At 48.0% G+C, this 23942-nt stretch overlaps 1 protein-coding gene across 1 annotated transcript in view; it reads left to right on the plus strand.

The window, feature by feature from the left end:
* Positions 1–23942, plus strand: part of gucy1b1 (guanylate cyclase 1 soluble subunit beta 1) — a 33040-nt gene that overhangs the window by 5108 nt on the left and 3990 nt on the right. Inside the window, exons 3-11 of the mRNA XM_072669723.1 lie at positions 93–193; positions 888–1006; positions 1489–1686; positions 7181–7411; positions 8602–8718; positions 9667–9800; positions 11883–12080; positions 17735–17972; positions 19838–19978. Coding sequence (XP_072525824.1) covers positions 93–193; positions 888–1006; positions 1489–1686; positions 7181–7411; positions 8602–8718; positions 9667–9800; positions 11883–12080; positions 17735–17972; positions 19838–19978 — 1477 coding nt within the window. The remainder of the gene's footprint in view (positions 1–92; positions 194–887; positions 1007–1488; positions 1687–7180; positions 7412–8601; positions 8719–9666; positions 9801–11882; positions 12081–17734; positions 17973–19837; positions 19979–23942) is intronic.

A 23942-nucleotide genomic window follows, 5' to 3' on the forward strand; every position in this document is an offset into this window, starting at 1 on the left:
TTCAGAAGAAACAGTGAATAAGCAGGTGTCCCAATACTTTTGTCCATATAGTGTATGTCTTTGTAATCCCTCACATGTAATTCGTCTTGCAGGCGTGAGGCCCAGGTTGATGTTGAAGGACAGTTCCTGGTCAGAATCATCTATGAGGATGCCAAAACATACGACCTTGTGTCAGCTGCAAGCAAAGTGCTCAGTAAGTACCTGAGAGCAGACCAGCAGATTCAACTCAGCTCTGATTTAATTCATTTTAACTAATTAGTGATCATCAACACCATAATCAATATCCATTAATAATCAGTTCTAACAGTTCTAAATTAAAGTTCTACAGTGATCTGCTGCTCTCCAAACAGTTCCCCGCACTCCTCCATTCTGTTAAAGCTCAGAAGCTGCAGGTTCCTGATCTTACTGTGGGTTCTCCATCAGTCCGGGTTCTAGCTGTCTGTTAATACCGGACTACAGCAGAACCCCAACAGGAGCTTTAATTACTCACTAATGATCATCTGATCAGCTCATTAACATATGAAGAGAGTACTCTCACAGTCTGAGCTCTGAGAGATGTTCAGCAGTGCTCATTAACTAACACTGATGAGTCTCTCACGTTAATATTGACCTTTCTGCTGTTTATAAGTGTTAATAACTCATTAATAAATGGACATGGAGCCTCTGAGATGATCAAAGATCAAACTAAACACAAAAAGATGATCTGTGAGTTAAGACTGATCCTGATTGGGGTTCAATGGTAGAAACCTATGGAGGAAGATATGGTTTAGATCATGTTTACCAGATCAGTGTTAATCTGTTAACCATTAATAACCAAATATTAAACCATTGATTAATGTTTATAAGGGATGAATTGTTTTAAAGTGCTACTGTTTGATTTCTAACAGAAATGGATGCAGGGGACATTCTGCAGATGTTCGGGAAGATGTTCTTTGAGTTTTGTCAAGAATCCGGCTATGACACCATCCTACGAGTGCTGGGCTCCAACGTTCGGGAATTTTTACAAGTAAGGAGTCACTGTTTACACAGCTCCTACTGCTTATAAGCTACGCTAGTTTCTTTAGCCAAAACGTGAGCGAATACAGTGCAGTGTGCACCAGCTGCTAAACAGAACCCTGAGCACTGTAGTGGCTGTAGTGTGGCCAGGCAATTAAGTGTTCAGAACTTCACGAACACTAAATAACTGATGGTTCATTACAAAGAGAGCATCGTCAGTCCTGGTTAGGGAGACTTTATGCAGCACTGTTTATAAATATGCTGAATAAAAATGACAGTTTTGATAGAAGATTTTAAAATCTGTTTTTTTGTCCAGTTGAACTAAAATCTGGATCTGCATTATGTGCAGACCCCCCCCCAACACACACACACACACACACAGAACACACATTAAGTACAGACACTAATGACAGTGTGATCTGTATGATCTGTGTGATCTGTGTGATCTGTGTATTTGATGTAACTTCTGACTTAACTAACGCTGTCTTCCAGAATCTGGACGCCCTGCACGACCACCTGGGCACCATCTACCCCGGCATGCGAGCCCCCTCGTTCCGCTGTACAGACGCTGAGAAAGGAAACAACCTCATCCTGCACTACTACTCTGAGCGAGAGGGTCTGCAGGACATCGTCATCGGCATCATTAAGACCGTCGCCCAGCAGATCCACGGAACCGAGATCGAAATGAAGGTCCGTTGACCCGTCTGCTGTAGTTCTGTTTCATAGCCTAGAACATTCCAGTAGGTGTAGTCTGGAGTCCAATCAAAACACAGTTAATTAGTTAATTAATTAATAACTGTGTAATTACCGTACTTAAACATCATAACTACCAAAGCAGACCACAGAACCACAGAGAGACCGCAGAACCTCGGAGAGCCGTAACAGATTCCACACAGAGGAGGTTCCGTCTCCTTCCCTTACCAAACCCTGATCATCTCTCAGACTCCACACTGCGTCTCTCTCTGTCTCAGTGTCCCTCTGTGCCCCCCCTCTCTGGTGTGAAATGAGCGAGCAGAATTGACAGATCCAAATGTAACACCTGATTTCTTGCTGGACGGCCACAGTTGTCATGACGACAGCAAAGAAAAGACACCGCGCCTAGACAAACACAGCCGAGTATCACAGAGCCATGTGTGCTGCCATACTGACAGAGAGAGAGAGAGACAGAGGTCTCAGGACGCTGGGGTTTGTGTCTCAGGATGATAGTGTTTGTCTCAGGATGATGGGGTTTGTGTCTCAGGATGATGGTGTTTGTCTCAGGATGATGGGGTCTGTGTTTCGGGATGATGGGGTTTGTGTCTCAGGATGATAGTGTTTGTCTCAGGATGATGGGGTCTGTGTCTCAGGATGATGGGGTTTGTCTCAGGATGATGGGGTTTGTGTCTCAGGATGATGGGGTTTGTGTCTCAGGATGATAGTGTTTGTCTCAGGATGATGGGGTCTGTGTCTCAGGATGATGGGGTTTGTGTCTCAGGATGATGGTGTTTGTCTCAGGATGATGGGGTCTGTGTCTCAGGATGATGGGGTTTGTGTCTCAGGATGATGGTGTTTGTCTCAGGATGATGGGGTCTGTGTTTCGGGATGATGGGGTTTGTGTCTCAGGATGATGGGGTTTGTGTCTCAGGATGATAGTGTTTGTCTCAGGATGATGGGGTTTGTGTCTCAGGATGATGGGGTTTGTGTCTCAGGATGATGGGGTTTGTGTCTCAGGATGATAGTGTTTGTCTCAGGATGATGGGGTTTGTGTCTCAGGATGATGGTGTTTGTCTCAGGATGATGGGGTCTGTGTTTCGGGATGATGGGGTCTGTGTTTCGGGATGATGGTGTTTGTCTCAGGATGATGGTGTTTGTCTCGGGATGATGGGGTCTGTGTTTCGGGATGATGGGGTCTGTGTTTCGGGATGATGGTGTTTGTCTCAGGATGATGGTGTTTGTCTCAGGATGATGGGGTCTGTGTTTCGGGATGATGGTGTTTGTCTCAGGATGATGGGGTCTGTGTTTCGGGATGATGGGGTCTGTGTTTCGGGATGATGGTGTTTGTCTCAGGATGATGGTGTTTGTCTCAGGATGATGGGGTCTGTGTTTCGGGATGATGGGGTCTGTGTTTCGGGATGATGGTGTTTGTCTCAGGATGATGGTGTTTGTCTCAGGATGATGGGGTCTGTGTTTCGGGATGATGGGGTCTGTGTTTCGGGATGATGGTGTTTGTCTCAGGATGATGGGGTCTGTGTCTCGGGATGATGGGGTGTGTCTCAGGACGCTGGGGTTTGTGTCTCAGGATGATGGGGTTTGTGTCTCAGGATGATGGTGTTTGTCTTAGGATGATGGGGTTTGTCTCAGGACGCTGGGGTTTGTGTCTCAGGATGATGGTGTTTGTCTCAGGATGATGGGGTCTGTGTTTCGGGATGATGGGGTTTGTGTCTCAGGATGATAGTGTTTGTCTCAGGATGATGGGGTCTGTGTCTCAGGATGATGGGGTTTGTCTCAGGATGATGGGGTTTGTGTCTCAGGATGATGGGGTTTGTGTCTCAGGATGATGGTGTTTGTCTCAGGATGATGGGGTCTGTGTTTCGGGATGATGGGGTTTGTGTCTCAGGATGATGGTGTTTGTCTCAGGATGATGGGGTCTGTGTCTCAGGATGATGGGGTTTGTCTCAGGATGATGGGGTTTGTGTCTCAGGATGATGGGGTTTGTGTCTCAGGATGATAGTGTTTGTCTCAGGATGATGGGGTCTGTGTCTCAGGATGATGGGGTTTGTGTCTCAGGATGATGGTGTTTGTCTCAGGATGATGGGGTCTGTGTCTCAGGATGATGGGGTTTGTGTCTCAGGATGATGGTGTTTGTCTCAGGATGATGGGGTCTGTGTTTCGGGATGATGGGGTTTGTGTCTCAGGATGATGGGGTTTGTGTCTCAGGATGATAGTGTTTGTCTCAGGATGATGGGGTTTGTGTCTTAGGATGATGGGGTTTGTGTCTTAGGATGATGGGGTGTGTGTCTCAGGATGATGGTGTTTGTCTTAGGATGATGGGGTTTGTCTCAGGACGCTGGGGTTTGTGTCTCAGGACGCTGGGGTTTGTGTCTTAGGATGATGGGGTTTGTGTCTTAGGATGATGGGGTGTGTGTCTTAGGATGATGGGGTTTGTCTCAGGACGCTGGGGTTTGTGTCTTAGGATGATGGGGGTTTGTGTCTCAGGATTATGGGGGTTTGTCTCAGGTTGCTGGGGTTTGTCTTAGGATGATAGGGTTTGTGTCTTAGGATGATGGGGTTTGTGTCTCAGGATGATGGGCTTTGTGTCTCAGGATGATGGGATTTGTCTCAGGACGCTGGGGTTTGTCTCAGGATGCTGGGGTTTGTCTCAGGACGCTGGGGTTTGTGTCTTAGGATGATGGGGTTTGTGTCTTAGGATGATGGGGTTTGTGTCTTAGGATGATGGGGTTTGTGTCTCAGGATGATGGGGTTTGTCTCAGGACGCTGGGGTTTGTCTTAGGATGATGGGGTTTGTGTCTTAGGATGATGGGGTTTGTGTCTCAGGATGATGGGGTTTGTCTCAGGACGCTGGGGTTTGTGTCTTAGGATGATGGGGTTTGTGTCTCAGGATGATGGGGTTTGTCTCAGGACGCTGGGGTTTGTGTCTCAGGATGATGGGGTTTGTCTCAGGATGATGGGGTCTGTGTTTTGGGATGATGGGGTCTGTGTTTCGGGATGATGGTGTTTGTCTCAGGATGATGGTGTTTGTCTCAGGATGATGGGGTCTGTGTTTCGGGATGATGGGGTCTGTGTTTCGGGATGATGGTGTTTGTCTTGGGATGATGGGGTCTGTGTCTCGGGATGATGGGGTGTGTCTCAGGACGCTGGGGTTTGTGTCTCAGGATGATGGGGTTTGTGTCTCAGGATGATGGTGTTTGTCTTAGGATGATGGGGTTTGTCTCAGGACGCTGGGGTTTGTGTCTCAGGACGCTGGGGTTTGTGTCTTAGGATGATGGGGTTTGTGTCTTAGGATGATGGTGTTTGTCTTAGGATGATGGGGTTTGTCTCAGGACGCTGGGGTTTGTGTCTCAGGACGCTGGGGTTTGTGTCTTAGGATGATGGGGTGTGTGTCTTAGGATGATGGGGTTTGTCTCAGGACGCTGGGGTTTGTGTCTTAGGATGATGGGGGTTTGTGTCTCAGGATTATGGGGGTTTGTCTCAGGTTGCTGGGGTTTGTCTTAGGATGATAGGGTTTGTGTCTTAGGATGATGGGGTTTGTGTCTCAGGATGATGGGCTTTGTGTCTCAGGATGATGGGCTTTGTGTCTCAGGATGATGGGATTTGTCTCAGGACGCTGGGGTTTGTCTCAGGATGCTGGGGTTTGTCTCAGGACGCTGGGGTTTGTCTTAGGATGATGGGGTTTGTGTCTTAGGATGATGGGGTTTGTGTCTTAGGATGATGGGGTTTGTGTCTCAGGATGATGGGGTTTGTCTCAGGACGCTGGGGTTTGTCTTAGGATGATGGGGTTTGTGTCTTAGGATGATGGGGTTTGTGTCTCAGGATGATGGGGTTTGTCTCAGGACGCTGGGGTTTGTGTCTTAGGATGATGGGGTTTGTGTCTCAGGATGATGGGGTTTGTCTCAGGACGCTGGGGTTTGTGTCTCAGGATGATGGGGTTTGTCTCAGGACGCTGGGGTTTGTGTCTTAGGATGATGGGGTTTGTGTCTCAGGATGATGGGGTTTGTGTCTCAGGATGATGGTGTTTGTCTTAGGATGATGGGGTTTGTCTCAGGACGCTGGGGTTTGTGTCTCAGGACGCTGGGGTTTGTGTCTTAGGATGATGGGGTTTGTGTCTTAGGATGATGGGGTGTGTGTCTTAGGATGATGGGGTTTGTCTCAGGACGCTGGGGTTTGTGTCTTAGGATGATGGGGGTTTGTGTCTCAGGATTATGGGGGTTTGTGTCTCAGGATTATGGGGGTTTGTCTCAGGATGATAGGGTTTGTGTCTTAGGATGATGGGGTTTGTGTCTCAGGATGATGGGGTTTGTGTCTCAGGATGATGGGCTTTGTGTCTCAGGATGATGGGATTTGTCTCAGGACGCTGGGGTTTGTCTCAGGACGCTGGGGTTTGTCTTAGGATGATGGGGTTTGTGTCTTAGGATGATGGGGTTTGTGTCTTAGGATGATGGGGTTTGTGTCTCAGGATGATGGGGTTTGTCTCAGGACGCTGGGGTTTGTCTTAGGATGATGGGGTTTGTGTCTTAGGATGATGGGGTTTGTGTCTCAGGACGCTGGGGTTTGTGTCTCAGGACGCTGGGGTTTGTCTTAGGATGATGGGGTTTGTGTCTTAGGATGATGGGGTTTGTGTCTCAGGACGCTGGGGTTTGTGTCTCAGGACGCTGGGGTTTGTCTTAGGATGATGGGGTTTGTGTCTCAGGATGATGGGCTTTGTGTCTCAGGATGATGGGATTTGTCTCAGGACGCTGGGGTTTGTCTCAGGACGCTGGGGTTTGTCTCAGGACGCTGGGGTTTGTCTTAGGATGATGGGGTTTGTGTCTTAGGATGATGGGGTTTGTGTCTTAGGATGATGGGGTTTGTGTCTCAGGGTGATGGGGTTTGTCTCAGGACGCTGGGGTTTGTCTTAGGATGATGGGGTTTGTGTCTTAGGATGATGGGGTTTGTGTCTCAGGATGATGGGGTTTGTGTCTCAGGACGCTGGGGTTTGTCTTAGGATGATGGGGTTTGTGTCTTAGGATGATGGGGTTTGTGTCTCAGGATGATGGGGTTTGTCTCAGGACGCTGGGGTTTGTGTCTTAGGATGATGGGGTTTGTGTCTCAGGATGATGGGGTTTGTCTCAGGACGCTGGGGTTTGTGTCTCAGGATGATGGGGTTTGTCTCAGGACGCTGGGGTTTGTGTCTTAGGATGATGGGGTTTGTGTCTCAGGATGATGGGGTTTGTCTCAGGACGCTGGGGTGCTGCAGCACCACATCCATCTACCAGCTGATGAAGATCTGGAGGAGCTCTGAGAGAGGAGCGGGTTTGGGGGCGTGTCTACAGAGATGAGTAAACTGGTGACAGATTCCGAGCACGTCTTGGGTGATCGGTTGTATCTGGGCTCAGGGATCAATCCTTATCTATTGATTATTCACTGATCTGCTCATTTTAGCTCTGAACCAGCCTCTCCATCTCCTCCCTCTACCCTCTATTACCAGGTCATTCAGCAGAAGAGCGAGGAGTGTGACCACATTAAGTTCCTGATTGAGGAGAAGGACTCTGAGGAGGAGGCGTTTTACGAGGACCTGGATGGCTTTGAAGAAAATGGCACTCAGGAGACCCGGATTAGCCCCTATACGTTCTGCAAGGCCTTCCCTTTCCACCTCATGTTCGACAAGGACCTCATGCTCACCCAGTGCGGAAACGCCATCTTCAGAGTCCTGCCACAGGTGAGATATACACTGATCAGCCAGAACATTAATACCACCTGCGCAGTACTGAGTAGGTCCCTGTTGTGCTGTTAAACACTCAAAGCAAGACTCCAAAGGTGTCCTGCTGTGGTCTCTGACACCAAGACTAATGTCAGCATCAGATCCTTTAAGTCCTGTAAGGTGTGAGGTGGGCGGGGCCTCCATGAGCATCAGTGAGAGCCAGTCGCCAGTTCACCGCCAGTTCACCACTGCATACCGGGAACACCCCACAAGACCCGCCTGCTGATGTTCTGGAGATGTTCTGATTCAGTCATTATCTAGAACCTCACAGTTTGGTTCTGGTCAAAGTATCTCAGATTCTTACGCTTGTCCATTTTTTCTGCTTCATCACCTTCATCACCTTCAAGACCTGACTGTTCACTCACGGCCTGATATGTAGGATGTGTAAATAAATAAAGAACTTTGTGGAGATCCAGTAGATCTAAAGGTTCTTCACACCCACACATCTCCACTACACACATGGTCCTTTATGGAACCGAGTGTGGTTCTTCTATGGCATCACTCAGAACCATTTGCAGAGAGAGTACATGGAGTTTCTGCTGGTCTGCGCTGGGTGAGCTCAGCGTGTTGAGTGTCGCTGTGGAGGCGGAACAACAGGAAGTCTTTACCTCAGGACCTCCCTTTAGACACCTGTAATGTCCCGTGCCTTCTGATGTTGAATTCAAATAATAGAAATGATCAGTGAGTTATTTATTTGTTTGTTTGTTTAGTTATTTATTTGTTTATTTTTTGAGTTGTTTATTTGTTTGTTTGTTGAGTTGTTGACTGTTCTGCTGGTGTTTTGACCTCAGAGACATTGTGTGTGTACTGTGATAGGACAGTTTCATCCCTATGAGTGTGTGACCTCGCTGTGAGAACGTGGCCGTCGTGCTCGTTCCGTTAAGCAGAAGAGTCGGAACAGATAAGAACTGTCTGAGGAACGTCTTACATAACGGCTCAGTGGAACACGGAGAACGTCTGGAAATCCACGAAGGCGAACAGATATAATACATCAGAAAAAGTGCTGATTCTCTCTCTCTCTACCCCCCCTCTATCTCTCTCTACCTCTACCCCCTCTATCTCTCTCTCTCTCTGTCTCTCTCTCTGTCTCTCTCTCTCTCTCTCTCCCTCTCTCTCTCTCCCTCTCTCTCTCTCCCTCTCTCTCTCAGCTCCAGCCTGGTGTGTGTAATCTCTCCTCGGTGTTCTCGTTGGTGCGGCCTCACATCGACTTCAGTTTCCATGGCATCCTGTCCCACATCAACACGGTGTTTGTGCTGAGGAGTAAGGTGGGTGTGTTCTGGTCCGAGTCGGAGGAAGCTGCTGTATCTCAGACCTCTGTCAGACAGAGCTTACAGCAGACGTCTCCTCTTAAACAAACCCCGCCCACTCAGCCCCGCCCCCACTCAAACAAACTCACCCACTCAGCCCCGCCCCCACTCAAACAAACTCACCCACTCAGCCCCGCCCCCACTCAAACAAACTCACCACTCAGCCCCGCCCCCACTCAAACAAACTCACCCACTCAGCCCCGCCCCCACTCAAACAAACTCACCCACTCAGCCCCGCCCCCACTTAAACAAACTCACCACTCAGCCCCGCCCCCACTTAAACAAACTCACCCACTCAGCCCCGCCCCCACTTAAACAAACTCACCACTCAGCCCCGCCCCCACTCAAACAAACTCACCACTCAGCCCCGCCCCCACTCAAACAAACTCACCCACTCAGCCCCGCCCCCACTCAGCAGACTGAACTGAACTGCTTTTATTCAAAGAAAAGAAACTTTAACTTCCTTCAGATTCTGTTTCAGCAAAGTTTCCACAAGCCTTAGAGTGGAATTATAAAATTATAGAATTATAGAATTATAGAATTATGGCACCTTTTACCTGAACAGGTGCGAGATCTGATCTTCAGTAGAAAGCAAAAAAACTAAGATATTTGAAAACCTCGTATCTGCCAGAACAGCAGCTTCACAGTGGACTGATTTCTATTGGTCCGTTCGTCCTGAAATTCTGCTGCAGTAGAAAGAACAGCTGCAGATTCTGATTCTGGAGGACAGTGAGAAGAGGGAACGGGTGTTTTTGCGTGACGGTGATGAGATACGAGAGTTTGATTCCAAACTTTTGAACATCTCGAGCAGCTGCACAGCCCAGACCCCTCCTCACTGAACAGGTAACGATATTCACAGTGTTAGTAACTCAGACTGTGTGTGTGTGTGTGTTGGGTGGGGTGTAGGAGGGTCTGCTGAACGTGGAGATGGCAGAGTGTGAGGACGAGCTGACGGGAGCGGAGATTAGCTGCCTCAGGCTGAAAGGCCAGATGATTTCCCTCCCCGAGACCGAAAACATCCTCTTCCTCTGCTCACCCAGGTACCTCGCTCAGACCCGCCAGACATGCAGACAAGCCCTGTGGTGCTGAAACTGGAGCCCGACCCAAACTCTCTCCACCGGTTCTGATTCTGAGGAGCTGAATATTCAGACTGAAGCTAAACTGTATAATATTATTTCTCCATTTATACATAATTAAACTCGGACTGATATGACTGACAGGTAACTGTGGTCAGAACTCGCACCAATCAAAATCTCAGTTTCATCTGGGGGCGGGACAACAGACTGTCAAACTCAATGGCAAAGCCAATCAGAATCTAGCATTTTAGCTTGGGGTGGGACAACAGACAGTAAAACCCAGATGTAGAACCAATCAGAATCTACCATTTTAGCTTGGGGGCGGGTCAAAAGGCAGCCAAGCTCAGCAGCAGGGCCAATCAAACGAGGGTGTTGTGTCGTATGTTCCTGTTTGTGTGTTTTCTTGTTGGCTTTTAAAGATCTAAATGTTGATGTTCAGGTTCTTCACCAGTTTCAGAACCGCACTCACCTCCTTCCTTTAGGGAACCACAAGTGATTCTAGTATGGCATCACTCAAAGTAGAACCAGAACCAGCAGCAGCTAAATGTGAAGAGGGGTGTGTGTGACTGGGCTCAGTCTGGCCGGGTTTCTGCAGCACGGCTTTACAGACAGCTCTTAAGCCCTCGCTAAATATAGATATGAATATTTATCCATTTATAAATATCTGACCTCTCCAAACGGGTTTAATTCCAGCTCCGTGGACGTGTGTGTGTGAGTGTGTGTGTGTGTGTGAGTGTGTGTGTGTGAGTGTGTGTGTGTGTGTGTGTGTGTGTGTGTGTGAGTGTGTGTGTGTGAGTGTGTAATTAGCAGTGGTAGGCGATTCCACTGCATAACAACGCTTCACCTCGTATCTCAGCAGGAGACTCAGCTCCTCCACAGCTTGGTTCACTCCAGCAGATTAGCGTCCTGCAGCCGGACCTTCAGTCTTTTGAAGTGCCGGACCTTCTGAGCTGGACCTGGGATGGCTGTGGGTCATCTTGAGGAGATTTTCTGAGAGGCAGAAGCAGAAATAGAGATGCTCAGTAGCTGCTGTAGCTGCAGGCTGGAGTCTGAGTATGATGAGCTGATCTACACACAGCCCGTCTCCCATAGTTTTATAGTTCAGTAAAGGAAGAATTTAGAGCTAAATGAACATCTCAGACTGAACCTGGTCCCTATAACTAACTTTAGTGACCGGCCCACGCAAGCCTAAAGATCAGACACCGGAGGTTTAGAGCAGGCTGATATTAGTGAGGGAATATTGATCTATTTAAAGAATATTCAGACTCTGAGTTCTTCTTCTTCTAATGTCTTTGAGTTCTAACTGTCTAGTACCCTAATCACATTCAGCCTGAACCTGTGTGTTTCTTCAACGAGGCTTAACGTCATTTTTAAGATCCTGGGTTTCTTCAGATGTTTTATTTGAGCTGACCCTCTGGACATATTTCATATTTCTATGCTATGAATATGGGTGTGATAATACAGCGCAGAAATACAGCTCAGACGTGAACACACACACACACACACACACACACACACACACACACACACACACACACACCAGTGAAACACACACACAGTGGACAGTGAGCACACGTGCCCGGAGCGGTGGGCAGCCATTGCTGTTGCGCCCAGGGAGCAGAGAGGGTGAAGGGCCTTGCTCAAGAGCCCAACAGTGGCAGTTTGCCGAACCCGGGTCTCGAACCCACAACCCTGTGATCAACAGCCTGGAGCTCTAACTGCTGAGCACTACTGCTCCAGTACTACAGAACATGATAAGCTTATCAGATCTATACACAGCGCTCTCTCACAGCTGTCACCAGCCAGGCAAGTGGTGTTGACTGTCTGCTTACACATCTGCTTAATCATAATAATAATCATAATAATAATAATCATAATAATAATAATCATAATAATAATCATAATCATAATAATTGTGGATTATTTATCACTTTTCTAAAACCCAAAGACGCAACAAACTAAATAATAAACAAACGGCCAGGACTGAGCTCTGACCTCAGCCTCACTCATTACTCTTCTACGCTTCTGCTCGTCTGCCCTCCTCAGCGTAATGAACCTGGACGACCTGACGCGGCGGGGCCTGTACCTAAGCGACATCCCCCTTCACGACGCCACGCGGGACCTGGTGCTGCTGGGAGAGCAGTTCAGAGAGGAGTACAAACTCACACAGGAGCTGGAGATCCTCACCGACCGCCTGCAGCACACACTGAGAGCCCTGGAGGACGAGAAGAAGAAGACGGACAGGTTAGTCCTCCTGCATCCCACAACCACCCAGTCACTCCCAAACGAACGCCAGTCAGATCACCTCCAGAACTTCACCAGAACTTCATCAAATCCTCACTGGGTCAGAGCAGAGTTTCCCAACCTCAAAGGAGGAGAAGGGGAGCAGATGTCTGAAGCTCTTAAAGCTCCTCACAGAAGGTTGCATGAACACCGTCCTAACAGTTCAGAACATCTATAAGAACCAACATGATTACGTCAAGATTAGAGGTTCACAGCGGCAGTATTAATCATGCTCCGTTCAGTCTGTCTTTATTTCGACTTCTAAATCAACTGCTTAGACGTCTCAGACCCTCAGCCGGAGTAGCTAGTGATCCAGGGTGCCAAACACAGAACCTCCATGAACTTCCTGACAAGAAATATTTACAAGAGCTGTCTGAAGATAAAGGTTCTCCAGAGGAAGAGCGAACAGAATAAAAATAGCTCTTAATCTGTCAGAAACCCAGAAACCCTTTCCCCCGCTCGGTTCACGCCACGACCGCCCTGAACACTGACGCTACTCCCCTCCACTGAAGAGGCCCTCATATTGGGCGGACAGGGGAAGCCCACCAGTTTTACCAGAATTGCTGCATAATTAAACCATTCAGATTTAAACAGACTCAGTCAGAGGGGGGTTGGTGGGTTTGGTGTGAGACACTCTAGATAACCTAGATAAGGTTCTAGATAAGCTCCCCCAGTCAGAGCTGGAGTTCTACAGTGGAGGTTCTAGATAAGCTCCCCCAGTCAGAGCTGTGGTTCTACAGTGGAGGTTCTAGATAAGCTCCCCCAGTCAGAGCTGTGGTTCTACAGTGGAGGTGAAGGGAAGCAGACGTCTGAAGCTCTAATAAAAGCTCCTCACAGAAAGTTCTTCACCTAATGGTGATGAAGACGCTGCCTGATGCCTGAGACACTGTTCTACCAGAGTTCTGAGAAGAGTTCGGCTCTAGAACCTGCTTTTAGAACCAGATCATTAAAATGGTGGAGGGATACATGCTGCAGGGTGTAGTGCGGCTACAGAAAGTAGTCCCTAAAGAGAACTGCATTAGCTGAGATTCTCCACTATTTTACCTTCATCATCATCATCATCATCATCCATATAAAACTCAGAAGACTCGTGTAGCTGCACTAGTGGGTTTGGATAGGAGATCAATTATGGGCTGTATCTGTGTTGTAGTCATGGTCACTTATGCCTGGTGGGACCCCCGACTCAGAGTTAGGTAGAGAATTTTGAGAAAGTGGTGGAGTTCCCCTTTGACAGCAGCCTGCTGGGTAAATTCTTATTGTCACACAGGCGTAGTGTTTTCTCTGTGAGCAGAAACAAAGAGCGATGACCTGATGTCTAAACACACTCCCCAAAGAGTGTCGGCCAAAAATGTAAATGTTTCATTGCGGAGCGCGAGCGCGAGCGCGAGAGCAGAGTTATGGTGTTTAAAGTGCCTTCTGCCTTCTGGAGCATGATGAATGTATATAAACAGGAGTATTTACTCGGCTCACTAACACATCTGATACATGTTGAACACGCTGATTAACGCGGTTTATTAGCACACGCCGCTAACACTCACTCACGCTAGTGTGAGCTCCCTCTTTGTTTGGACAGACGTGGTCCTGCAGGGGGCGTGCTTTACTGCTGTACTGTCTAATGAGTTTAATGAAGGCTGCTCTGATGAAGCCCGATCTTACATCATTTGCCAGATATCCTCCTTCTGAAATGAGCTCAGGACCTCATGTACAGCTTGGAGAATCACAAATGGAAAACTATTACATAAGAACATCAAACAGCAGAGCTCTTTCATCCCTGTTCATATTCATCCTTATGTGTGGAGTGTTTTTACCACAGTCAGGCCCAACCTGGTAACGTCACTGACTGTGGGCCAAAACGGCAGAAGACAGTCAGTCAAAGATCTAGAACCACAGATGTTACAGAACGCTGCTCACTGCTGCGGGCGGGAAATAACGGCTGTTAATGGCGTCTAGAGGACACCAGAGGGCGCTCTGCTAGAACACAGCGGTAAAAATAAAGGATCGGAGCTGGATCAGCATAAAAACATCCACATCTAATCCACTGAAATACACCAGGATCAGCCCCAGAACTGGTCCAGTGAACCGGATCAGGACTTCTCTAAGCGTTTACGTTCTCTGGAGACATTGTGACATCATCGTGTGTTGTGATCGCACGGCTGGGCGTTCTGTTTTCGGCTGTTTAATTTTTTTTTTGTGTACTGAAAAGAAGCTTCTGCAGGGAACCCGGCTGCCTCAGCGCGAGAGTGTGTGTGAGAGTGTGTGTTTGAGTGAGTGTGTGTGAGAGTGTGTTTGAGTGTGTGTGTGAGTGTGTGTGTGTGTGAAAGTGTGTGTGTGTGTTTGCATGTCTTTGTGTTTGTCAGAGCTGATGGAAAGCTCAGTATTTCACACAGAGCTCTGCGTCTCAGTCCTGACAGCAAACACTGACAGCTGTTCGGGGCTCAGAGTGCCGCATCGCCGCTCCGCCAGAGAAGCACTCGGTCCGCCGCGTTCCCACAGTGGATTTGGCGTCGTGACGGCCGCTAGCAAATCCTCCACAGGGGAGCGTGTAGCGATTACGCAGTCACTCCTCCATCAGTCCAGGCTGCAGATTTATTGCCATTGATCTGTCCTTGTTTAAATGACTTATTGATGAATTGATTGACTAAGAGCTGATTAAGGTGCTCAGCTGGAGAGCTGCAGACGCGCCGCCTCACATTAATACAGGATTCTCAACACAAGACAAGAATTGAACCCCGGCTAGTCACATTTACAGTGCTTCACCATTCACTCAGGATCTCCACAGCTAGTGCTGACAGACCCTGAATTCAGGATACCTTTGAGCTCTGACCCTGCCAGAAACGAGCACCCAGTAACGCGAACGCAACAATTCACAAGCGGTTCTCAGTCCCTATTCCTAGAACCCGAGAGTAGAGGTTACCACACCTGTGGAGAACAAGAGAAAATCTAATCACAGCTGCGTTTCTCCTGTACTGGATGGAGCTCCACTCCGTTCACCTACACTGTGACCAGCTCTGACTGGGTAAGGTTATCTAGAACAGAACGTTCCACATCAAACCCCCCACACCCCCACACCCCCACTCTGGATGGTGATGGTGCCGTGTGATGAGGGCTGCAGTCGTGCAGTCAGGGCAGTGCAGGCTGAGGTAATGGAGGGTTAGTATGGGTGCTGTCTGAAGGGGGCGCTGTTTTATTAGGGTAAATTTAAACCGTAACAGCGGGTGCAGAGAGCTAATTTGCTCTGTATTCTCCACAGAAAAGGTTCTGCGGTTCCGTGGTTGAATGACTGACCGCATTAGTGCGTGTTCTGCTGAACAGCAGCAGGACATCGTAATTACGGCCGGGTTGGAGGGGCATTGTGGCGGTCTCTGAGGCAGCCTGCATGCAGCCCAGGTCCTCCATGAGCCCCGAGAGGAGGTCTTTAAAAGGGCCTCCTCTGCAGTGTGTACTCGCAGTGTGCCGCCCCTCTCAGAGCTGGACGTGTGCTCACCAGCGATAACGGCTCAACACAGGCGTCTCTGCTTATCTGCACCCGCAGCTTTTCTCCACCACCTGCTTCTCCCTGCAAATATGACATCCAGAAACAGCGCACTAGTCATTCCACTCTGAATACAGGCGGAGGAGGAGTCCTGACCGCGACCCAAACCCGGCACACACCGAGCCCTTTAATCACTGCAGAAGCACGGATCTTCCTCAGAGCTCCTCAGAGTTCAGATCTCACTCCTCTGGAATTTCATGGTGATTTATTTTACGCATCGCAAAACTTCAGAACTTATAGTGTATGAATATTTTAATCCAGGTGATGTTGGAGCGTTTCTATTGGTCCATTCATCATGAAACTCTGATACAGAATAAGAACAACGGTCAGGTCTATATTATGGAGAAATGAGAAAAACAGCAGAGATCTGAAGGTGGAGCAGCATGTGTGCTGAGGTGGTAGAGTAACACTACAGGATTTTACACTATTATGACTCTATGGGTTCTGCAGCGTTACACAGCAGTTCTGGAGAGAGGTTCTCCTCCTGCAGCTCCACCACCAAACCTCCATAGTGCAGTAGCAGCAGTGCTCCGGCCCGGAGTGGGAATGACGGAGACGCCCTTCTCCCTGTTTCAGTCAGTGGAGCATCAGCATGATCCTGAAGCTGCTGATTTAAGCTGATACAGGATGATGGTTAATTGGTTCATCTTCAGCAGTGTAAATACATATAGATATAATGCTGCTTATTATTGATTAACTGTGATCAGTTTGAACCCAATCATGGATCCAGTGAAAGCTGCTGTGATGTAACGGAAATCCAGTAAACACAGCCACCCTCCAATCAAGGGGAAATTTGCCTGGAGTCATTCTTCCAGCCACATGCAGAGAACACGTGGTTCCAGCTCTGGAACATTGCTATGGGTCAGCGCGGAGCTTCAGCAGAGCCTTGATTTATATGCAGAGAGCGTCCGTCGCAAAACTAGATCATTGAAAATGTGCCCCGTCTGCAGTGTGCCCAGTAATACCAATTCATTATTTAATGCATTTCCGAGTTTTGGCAGAGAGCAGTAAGCCTACCTAAGACGGTTTCCATAGCAACCCCATCCCCGTTCCCCGGAGACCTGCTTTCAATATGATGTGTCCGTAATCTAACCGCGAGGGAGGCTTCTCGTCCTCCAGAATGTTTGCGGAAACGCTCGCTTTGTCCCAGTGCTAATCCCCGACAGGCTCATTTCAGGCATGATGGACTGCGGTTCCTCGATCACACAACAGGGTTCTGCAAAGAACGTCTCATTATTGTTGAATACCTTCTTTTTTTGCGCACCGTCAGCGCTGCGTGTGCACAACGGCAGATGTGGAGAAATGCCCAAGTGAGAACAAACAGCGGTGTCCAGACGGGGTAATTAGGGTAATTAGCTGCAGTCCACGAGGCTAATTAAGGCCTTTGTTGGGCCGCTGCAGCGCCGAGCTGCTTCATGTGGGATTATTAACTTATTTACCTCCAAATCTAAAAATACTGAGACAGAACCGGACTTCTGCAGCAGGGGGTCTCAAATCTTTTGCAACCAGGGACCCTGTCCTGTGTCCAGAGACCCCCCCACAGTCCAGCTGATCAGACACACATCCGTTACACACTCCGGTCTATAGTTTGGGTGGGTTTTATGTGTTTGTCTGTTAAACTGTAGCTCTGAAACTGTGCAGAGTTAATATATTCATTAAAGATCAAGTAACTGATCAAATATTAAGATATAAAGATTATATAATAACAAGGTGATTTTATCACCTTTATTTACCTTTTGTTTGTTTTAAAAGTAGTTTTTTAGTGAAAGTGAATTAAAGCCATGTGAAGCAGCAGACTTCAAATAAAAGCATTACACTGATTTTGTTAATTTGACATTAATAAAATGTAATAATAATGGGATAGTTTGACCAGCAGGTGGCGCTGGTTCTTACAACTACGAAAGCCAACATTTAGACCAGTATTAACTGTATCTTCTTCACAGGATCTTGGTTAAAGAACTCAGGACTGGTCCAGAACCCTGTAGTACCAGTTCAGCACTAACGGTGGTCCCCACCTGGGGTCAGGCGCCGCTCTGCTCCTGCACCGTAAACTAAACCGGGTTGGTGATCTGCTGTTTTGCAGGTTGCTGTATTCGGTTCTTCCACCCTCTGTAGCGAACGAACTGCGGCACAAGCGTCCAGTCCCCGCCAAGCGCTACGACAACGTGACCATCCTCTTCAGCGGCATCGTGGGATTCAACGCGTTCTGCAGTAAACACGCCTCCGCAGAGGGAGCCATAAAGATCGTCAACCTGCTCAACGACATCTACACCAAGTTCGACATCCTCACCGACTCCCGCAAGAACCCTTACGTCTACAAGGTGAGGACTTCCTGAGTCTGTAGACTCCGCCCTCTCCGTTGCATCACATTATCGTACGTGACTCACATCTGGAGTTATGAGCTTATAAAAACATGGGTCATATAAAAAAAGCCTTTAATTTAAAAAGATCTAGAAATCCACAAGCCTCTAATCTGCTGTTCTCTCCCCAGTACCTCCAGTCCATGTACAGAACCTAAAGAACAGCTGCCTGATTCTCATCATAGAGAAAAGACCAAAATGGAGATACTAGGTTTTTTGCTGGACAGCGATGTGCATCCTCCCATACAGCATTTTAGCCTCTCCCATTCACACTGACAATACAAGCAGCAGTTCAGCCCTGACCGACTCCAAAGAACCCATTTTCAGCACTAAACAGAACAGAACCTTTTTTCAGCACTGGAACGTTCTAAACAAAGGTTCCTTCAGTTATTCGACCTTTAACTAGAGTGGAACTCGGTTTGGTGCTACATGAGGGTTTCCTTTATCTGAGGAACCCTATGTCCAGAACCATCTTTCAGCACACACAGCGGGAACTGCGGGATCGGGCAAGTTAAAGAATGATCGTCTGTATAGCGCCCGATCACATCCGATCAATCTTTCCGTGTCTAGTTTCCCGGTTCTGAGCTCGGTTCTTGTTTAGTGCGCAGTGGCGACGGCTGTAGGCACCAGGTTCTTTGCAGAGAACCAGGCAGCGACAGGACGGCCTCAGTGATTTACGGGTCGGGCTTTCAGACTGGAATGCACTTTAAGGAGCTGAGCTAACGGAGCGGAATGGGAGGCTCGGATTTGGAGACTGGCTCACCAAAAAAAGCAATATTTACTTTAGACCATCTGTGTGTAGGTGGTCCTGAGGGTCCACGGTCTCTGACGGGACGGCTGTGTGTTTAAGTGTATGTTTGGGGGTATTTGGATGTATTGAGCAGAAGACGACACGCCGGGCCGACTGTCAGAGATTACAGTCCAGATCACACACCAGCGCGATGTGTGGTCAGCTGCTCCACCGCTGTCCCTCTATAAAATACACTTGTTTTGACGTTGCAATAAAAGAAATCTGATATGACCGTATACAACCAACCCCCCCATCCGTCACGCCCAGCAGGGTCTACCCAGCTCTACCCGGGGCGCAGGACTCAGACACGTCCTGGAAAACCTGGACATTTAAAGACTTGACGTCATGGAAACACCAGGAAAATTCCTCCCATTCTAAATGCAGACTGTTCTAGATGTTCTTTATAGGAAGGGTTTTAAAAGGTTCCACTCTGGTTCTAAGTCAGCATGACATAAGGTTCTGCAAAGGTTCTTTAGTTAAGGCAGTGGTTCTGCAGTGATCCATGGCAACTCAAAGAAGCACCTGAATGCTGAAATGGTTTCTTGCCTGCTTTAGTGGTTCTAGATAGCACCACAAAGGTTTCCCTATTGTTATGATTTAAAGAACACTTTTGTTAGAGTTTAAGACCTGCACTCATCCATTAGATGTGGGAACATTGCTGTGAGGGGGATTTGATTGCCTGTTAGAGTGAGAGCATCAGTTAGGTCAGGTTGGTTGATCAGTTCTGACTCCCCAACTCCTCCCAGAAGTACTGGATGGAGCTCCTCCACCATCATTCCAGAGAACACAGTTCCTCCACTGCTCCACAGCTCCTCAATGCTGGGGGGCTTTATACCCCTCTAGCCCACGCCTGGCATTAGGCAGCATGGTGCCTGTAGGTTGGTGTCATCAACAGCTGATCCAGAGCATCTCGTTCTGTTGGTCAGTGCTTTCCTATAGAGATTATACAGCGGTCAGAGCTCTGTAAGGCAGCTGAACTAATGAAGTGTCCACAAACTTTTGCACCTATAGTGTGTATCTGGTGGTTGTCTGGCAGGTGGAGACTGTTGGTGATAAGTACATGACCGTGAGCGGCCTACCAGAACCGTGCACCCACCATGCCCAGTCCATCTGCCACCTGGCCCTGGATATGATGGAGATCGCCGGCCAAGTGAAAGTGGACGGGGAACCTGTGCAGGTAAGAGCTGTGCAGATCCAGCTACGCTCCTCCACCGTACACTTCTGCAGGTACATACATTTATAAAGCTAATGTTTGGGTCAGCGTGGGCCCGGCGCTGTTCAGGTACCTTTGGTTGGGTAGTTTTATAACTTCAGGTCATGAAGGATTTATCAGGGCTTTGGGGGCGTGGGCTTGGACCACCCTTCAGCAGAACCTGAAGAAAACAGAAACATCCCTGTAGCTGAGATGAATATTTCATACACCTTAAAGCTCCATTCCAGTGCTGCTCCTCAAAAGACGCTTCCCCACTTCCAGAGTTTAAAAATAGCTGCAGTGTTTTTGTGGTACATTTCTTCTTCTAAAAGATGAAACACTGAAAATGACCTGCTGTAGTTTTCCACAGTGAGACCGGAGAGCTGAGACCAGAGCGCTGAGACCAGAGCGCTGCAGCCGCTATTCAGTTAACATCACAGCCAGACTGAACAGGAGCCATCATTTTACACACTGTCCTCTCCTACAGCTCACAACACTGAACACACGCCAAGGCTGTTCAGGACCACTCAACCAGCTGCAGTTCTGTGCCCGGTGCTCACTTCATTAAAAAGTCTGATCCATGTGTATTTCAGTGGATCAGGTATCGGCTGTTTGAATCCCAATCCAGTTCCGAGTCTTAGTTTTAACCACGGTGTTCAGAGTGCCATCTGCTGTCCTCAGTGAGCCATTAACGGACACTACAGTCCAGCCGGCTGCAGCAGCAGTGCGGACGTTCTCAGAAGGTTAATAAAGGAGTTGAGGTTCTGCAACTCCTTTTGGAGTGGAACCTGAAAACAGACCATAATATCTGAGCCTTTATAAAACATCACTGAAATTCTGTTTTACCAGCGGGAGAACCGGAGAACCGCTCACTCGCCTGTCTTCTGTTCTTAAACCAGCACCGAAGAACCCATTCAGAACCGAGTGGAGGCTAACGCTAATGCTAATGCTAACGTACACACGCTATATGAACCCCAATAACACACACACACACACACACTCACCACCTATAAACCAGTTACTACACACCAGTAGACCAACAACCACAGATACCAGTCAAGAGTGTGTACCACTACACACACACACACACACACACACACACACAGATACCAGTCAAGAGTGTGTACCACTACACACACACACACACACACACACACACACACACTCACACATATACCAGTCAAGAGTGTGTACCACTACACACACACACACACACACACACACACACACACTCACACATATACCAGTCAAGAGTGTGTACCACTACACACACACACACACACACACTCACAGTGAGCTGACTTCAGTACACCTGAGCTCAGTAGTGAGGTGGAGAAGGTGTTCAGATACTTGAGGCCAGATAAGTGTAATAGCCTTGGGGGGGTTTAGTGGGGGGGGTGTTATATAAGCCTGTTTATGGTCAGCGTGACGGGGTGTTGCTGTGTCGGGGGTCTGAGTACCATTGGATGTTGATGACACACAGATTAGCTGAATAATTGGGCATCACAGAGAACAGACCCGTTATTTATCCAATCTGTCGCACGTCTGTCTGTTTCTCCCCTCGCGCTCTCTCTCTCTCTCCCTCTCTCTCTCTCTCTCTCTCTCTGTCTCTCTCCCTCTCTCTATCATACACTCACTCCCTCCCTCTCGCTCTCTCTCTCTCTCTCTCTCTCTCTCTCTCCCTCTCTCTCTCTCTCTCTCTCTCTGTCTCTCTCCCTCTCTCTATCATACACTCACTCCCTCTCGCTCTTTCTCTCTCGCTCTCTCTCGCTCTCTCTCTCTCTCTCGCTCTCTCCCTCGCTCTCTCTCTCCCTCGCTCTCCCTCGCTCTCCCTCGCTCTCCCTCTCTCTCGCTCTGTCTGAGCCCCTCTCCCTCTCACTATCTGTCACTCCTGAAATGTCGCATGTCCCCAGCTGGTGGAGAATGACGAGCGGAGCTGTTGGAGGTGCCCTGCCAACACCCACTCTGCTTATGTCACTCTCTCTCTAGACCTACTTCACCAAGTATCTCACAGTTAGGTCCGACTGGAGCGGTTCTGAACAGCGACACTCAGACAGAGGCGGTTAGTCCGGACAGTCGTATTCCAGCAGACTGAGGGAATATCAGTACAGTCATTAACCATTGTTTACACAGACAGACACACAGACAGACACACACACAGACAGACACACACACAGACACACAGACACACAGACAGACACACAGACAGACAGACACACAGACAGACACAGATAGACACACAGACAGACAGACAGACACACAGACAGACAGACACACAGACAGACAGACAGACACACACACAGACAGACAGACAGACACACAGACAGACAGACACTGTCAGTGTGGACAGGTTAGCTGTGCAGCTAACAGGGCTGTGTGTGCACAAGAACCTGGTACCAGAGCTACATCAGTAGACTGATACTGTCATATTGAGATACTGTGATCCTGAGATCCTGTAATACTATAATACTGAGATACTGCGATACCGAGATACTTTAATACTGAGATACTATAATACTGAGATACTGAGATATTGCGATACTGTGATACTGCAATACTGTAATACTGAGATACTGTAATACTGAGATACTGTGATACTGTGATACTTTAATACTGAGATACTGCGATACTGTGATACTGAGATACTGTGATACTGAGATACTGTGATGCTGAGATACTGTAATACTGAGATAATGTGATACTGCGATACTGTAATACTGAGATACTTTAATACTGAGATAATGTGATACTGCGATACTGTGATACTGAGATACTGTGATACTGAGATACTGTGATGCTGAGATACTGTAATACTGAGATACTTTAATACTGAGATACTGAGATAATGTGATACTGCGATACTGTGATACTGAGATACTGTGATGCTGAGATACTGTGATGCTGAGATACTGTAATACTGAGATACTTTAATACTGAGATACTGAGATAATGTGATACTGCGATACTGAGATACTGTAATACTGAGATAATGTGATACTGCGATACTGTAATACTGAGATACTTTAATACTGAGATACTGAGATAATGTGATACTGCGATACTGTGATACTGAGATACTGAGATACTGTGATACTGAGATACTGTGATACTGAGATACTGTAATACTGAGATCACAGTTTAGGAAAACTGTCAGTAACTCCATCATCTGCAGAAAATCTGAGTTAAAGAAAAGTGGATGTTTTATCCAATCAGAGCAGCGGAATGTCAAGACAGTACAACACTGCCCTCTAGTGGTCAGTGTCTAAACACAGCACTAAATCACCCACTGTCTGACACCCATCTCTACACTAAACTAATCAATAATAATCAATACTGTGATTGAGGATCGGTACAGCCCTGCAGGACAGGACTCAGGACTCCTCACACCCCCAGCAGCTGAAACACACACTGTCCACTGCCCTGTACCACCTCTGAATCCCCTCACACCCCCACAGCTAATTACAGCCCCATCACCCTCCTGCAGCGCCACCTGCAGGAGCCTGGAAACTACACATTGTGTCAAAAAGTGAGAACTGAGACTGTCAGCCGTAGCTGCATTAGCCTGAGTGCTAAAAAAGCTAGTTTCAGTAGCAGCATGCTGTTCAGCTGTCCGAGCGCTGAGCACCACGCTAAAATGCACCCCTGTCTGGGGGGATCTGCTGTAAACGGGGTTCTTCACCGTGTGGCCAGAATTACCGTCCCGGGTTGGTACTGTATGTGTGACTGGAGCCGGGTGGAACTGACTGGTTCTGCAACAACAGTGCCGTCAAACCCAGCAGGACCTGTTTACTGGGGGCTGGTTGGCACAGACAGATACAGACACATACATAAACACAGTCCCCCTCACTCTGTCCCACACACACACACACACACTCACACACACTCACACACTTAAACACACTTACACTCACACTCACACACAGAAACAGTTCAGTGTGTAAAAATAAAC

The sequence above is a fragment of the Salminus brasiliensis genome, chromosome 24 (genome assembly GCF_030463535.1).
Source record: "Salminus brasiliensis chromosome 24, fSalBra1.hap2, whole genome shotgun sequence".
NCBI lineage: Eukaryota > Metazoa > Chordata > Actinopteri > Characiformes > Bryconidae > Salminus > Salminus brasiliensis.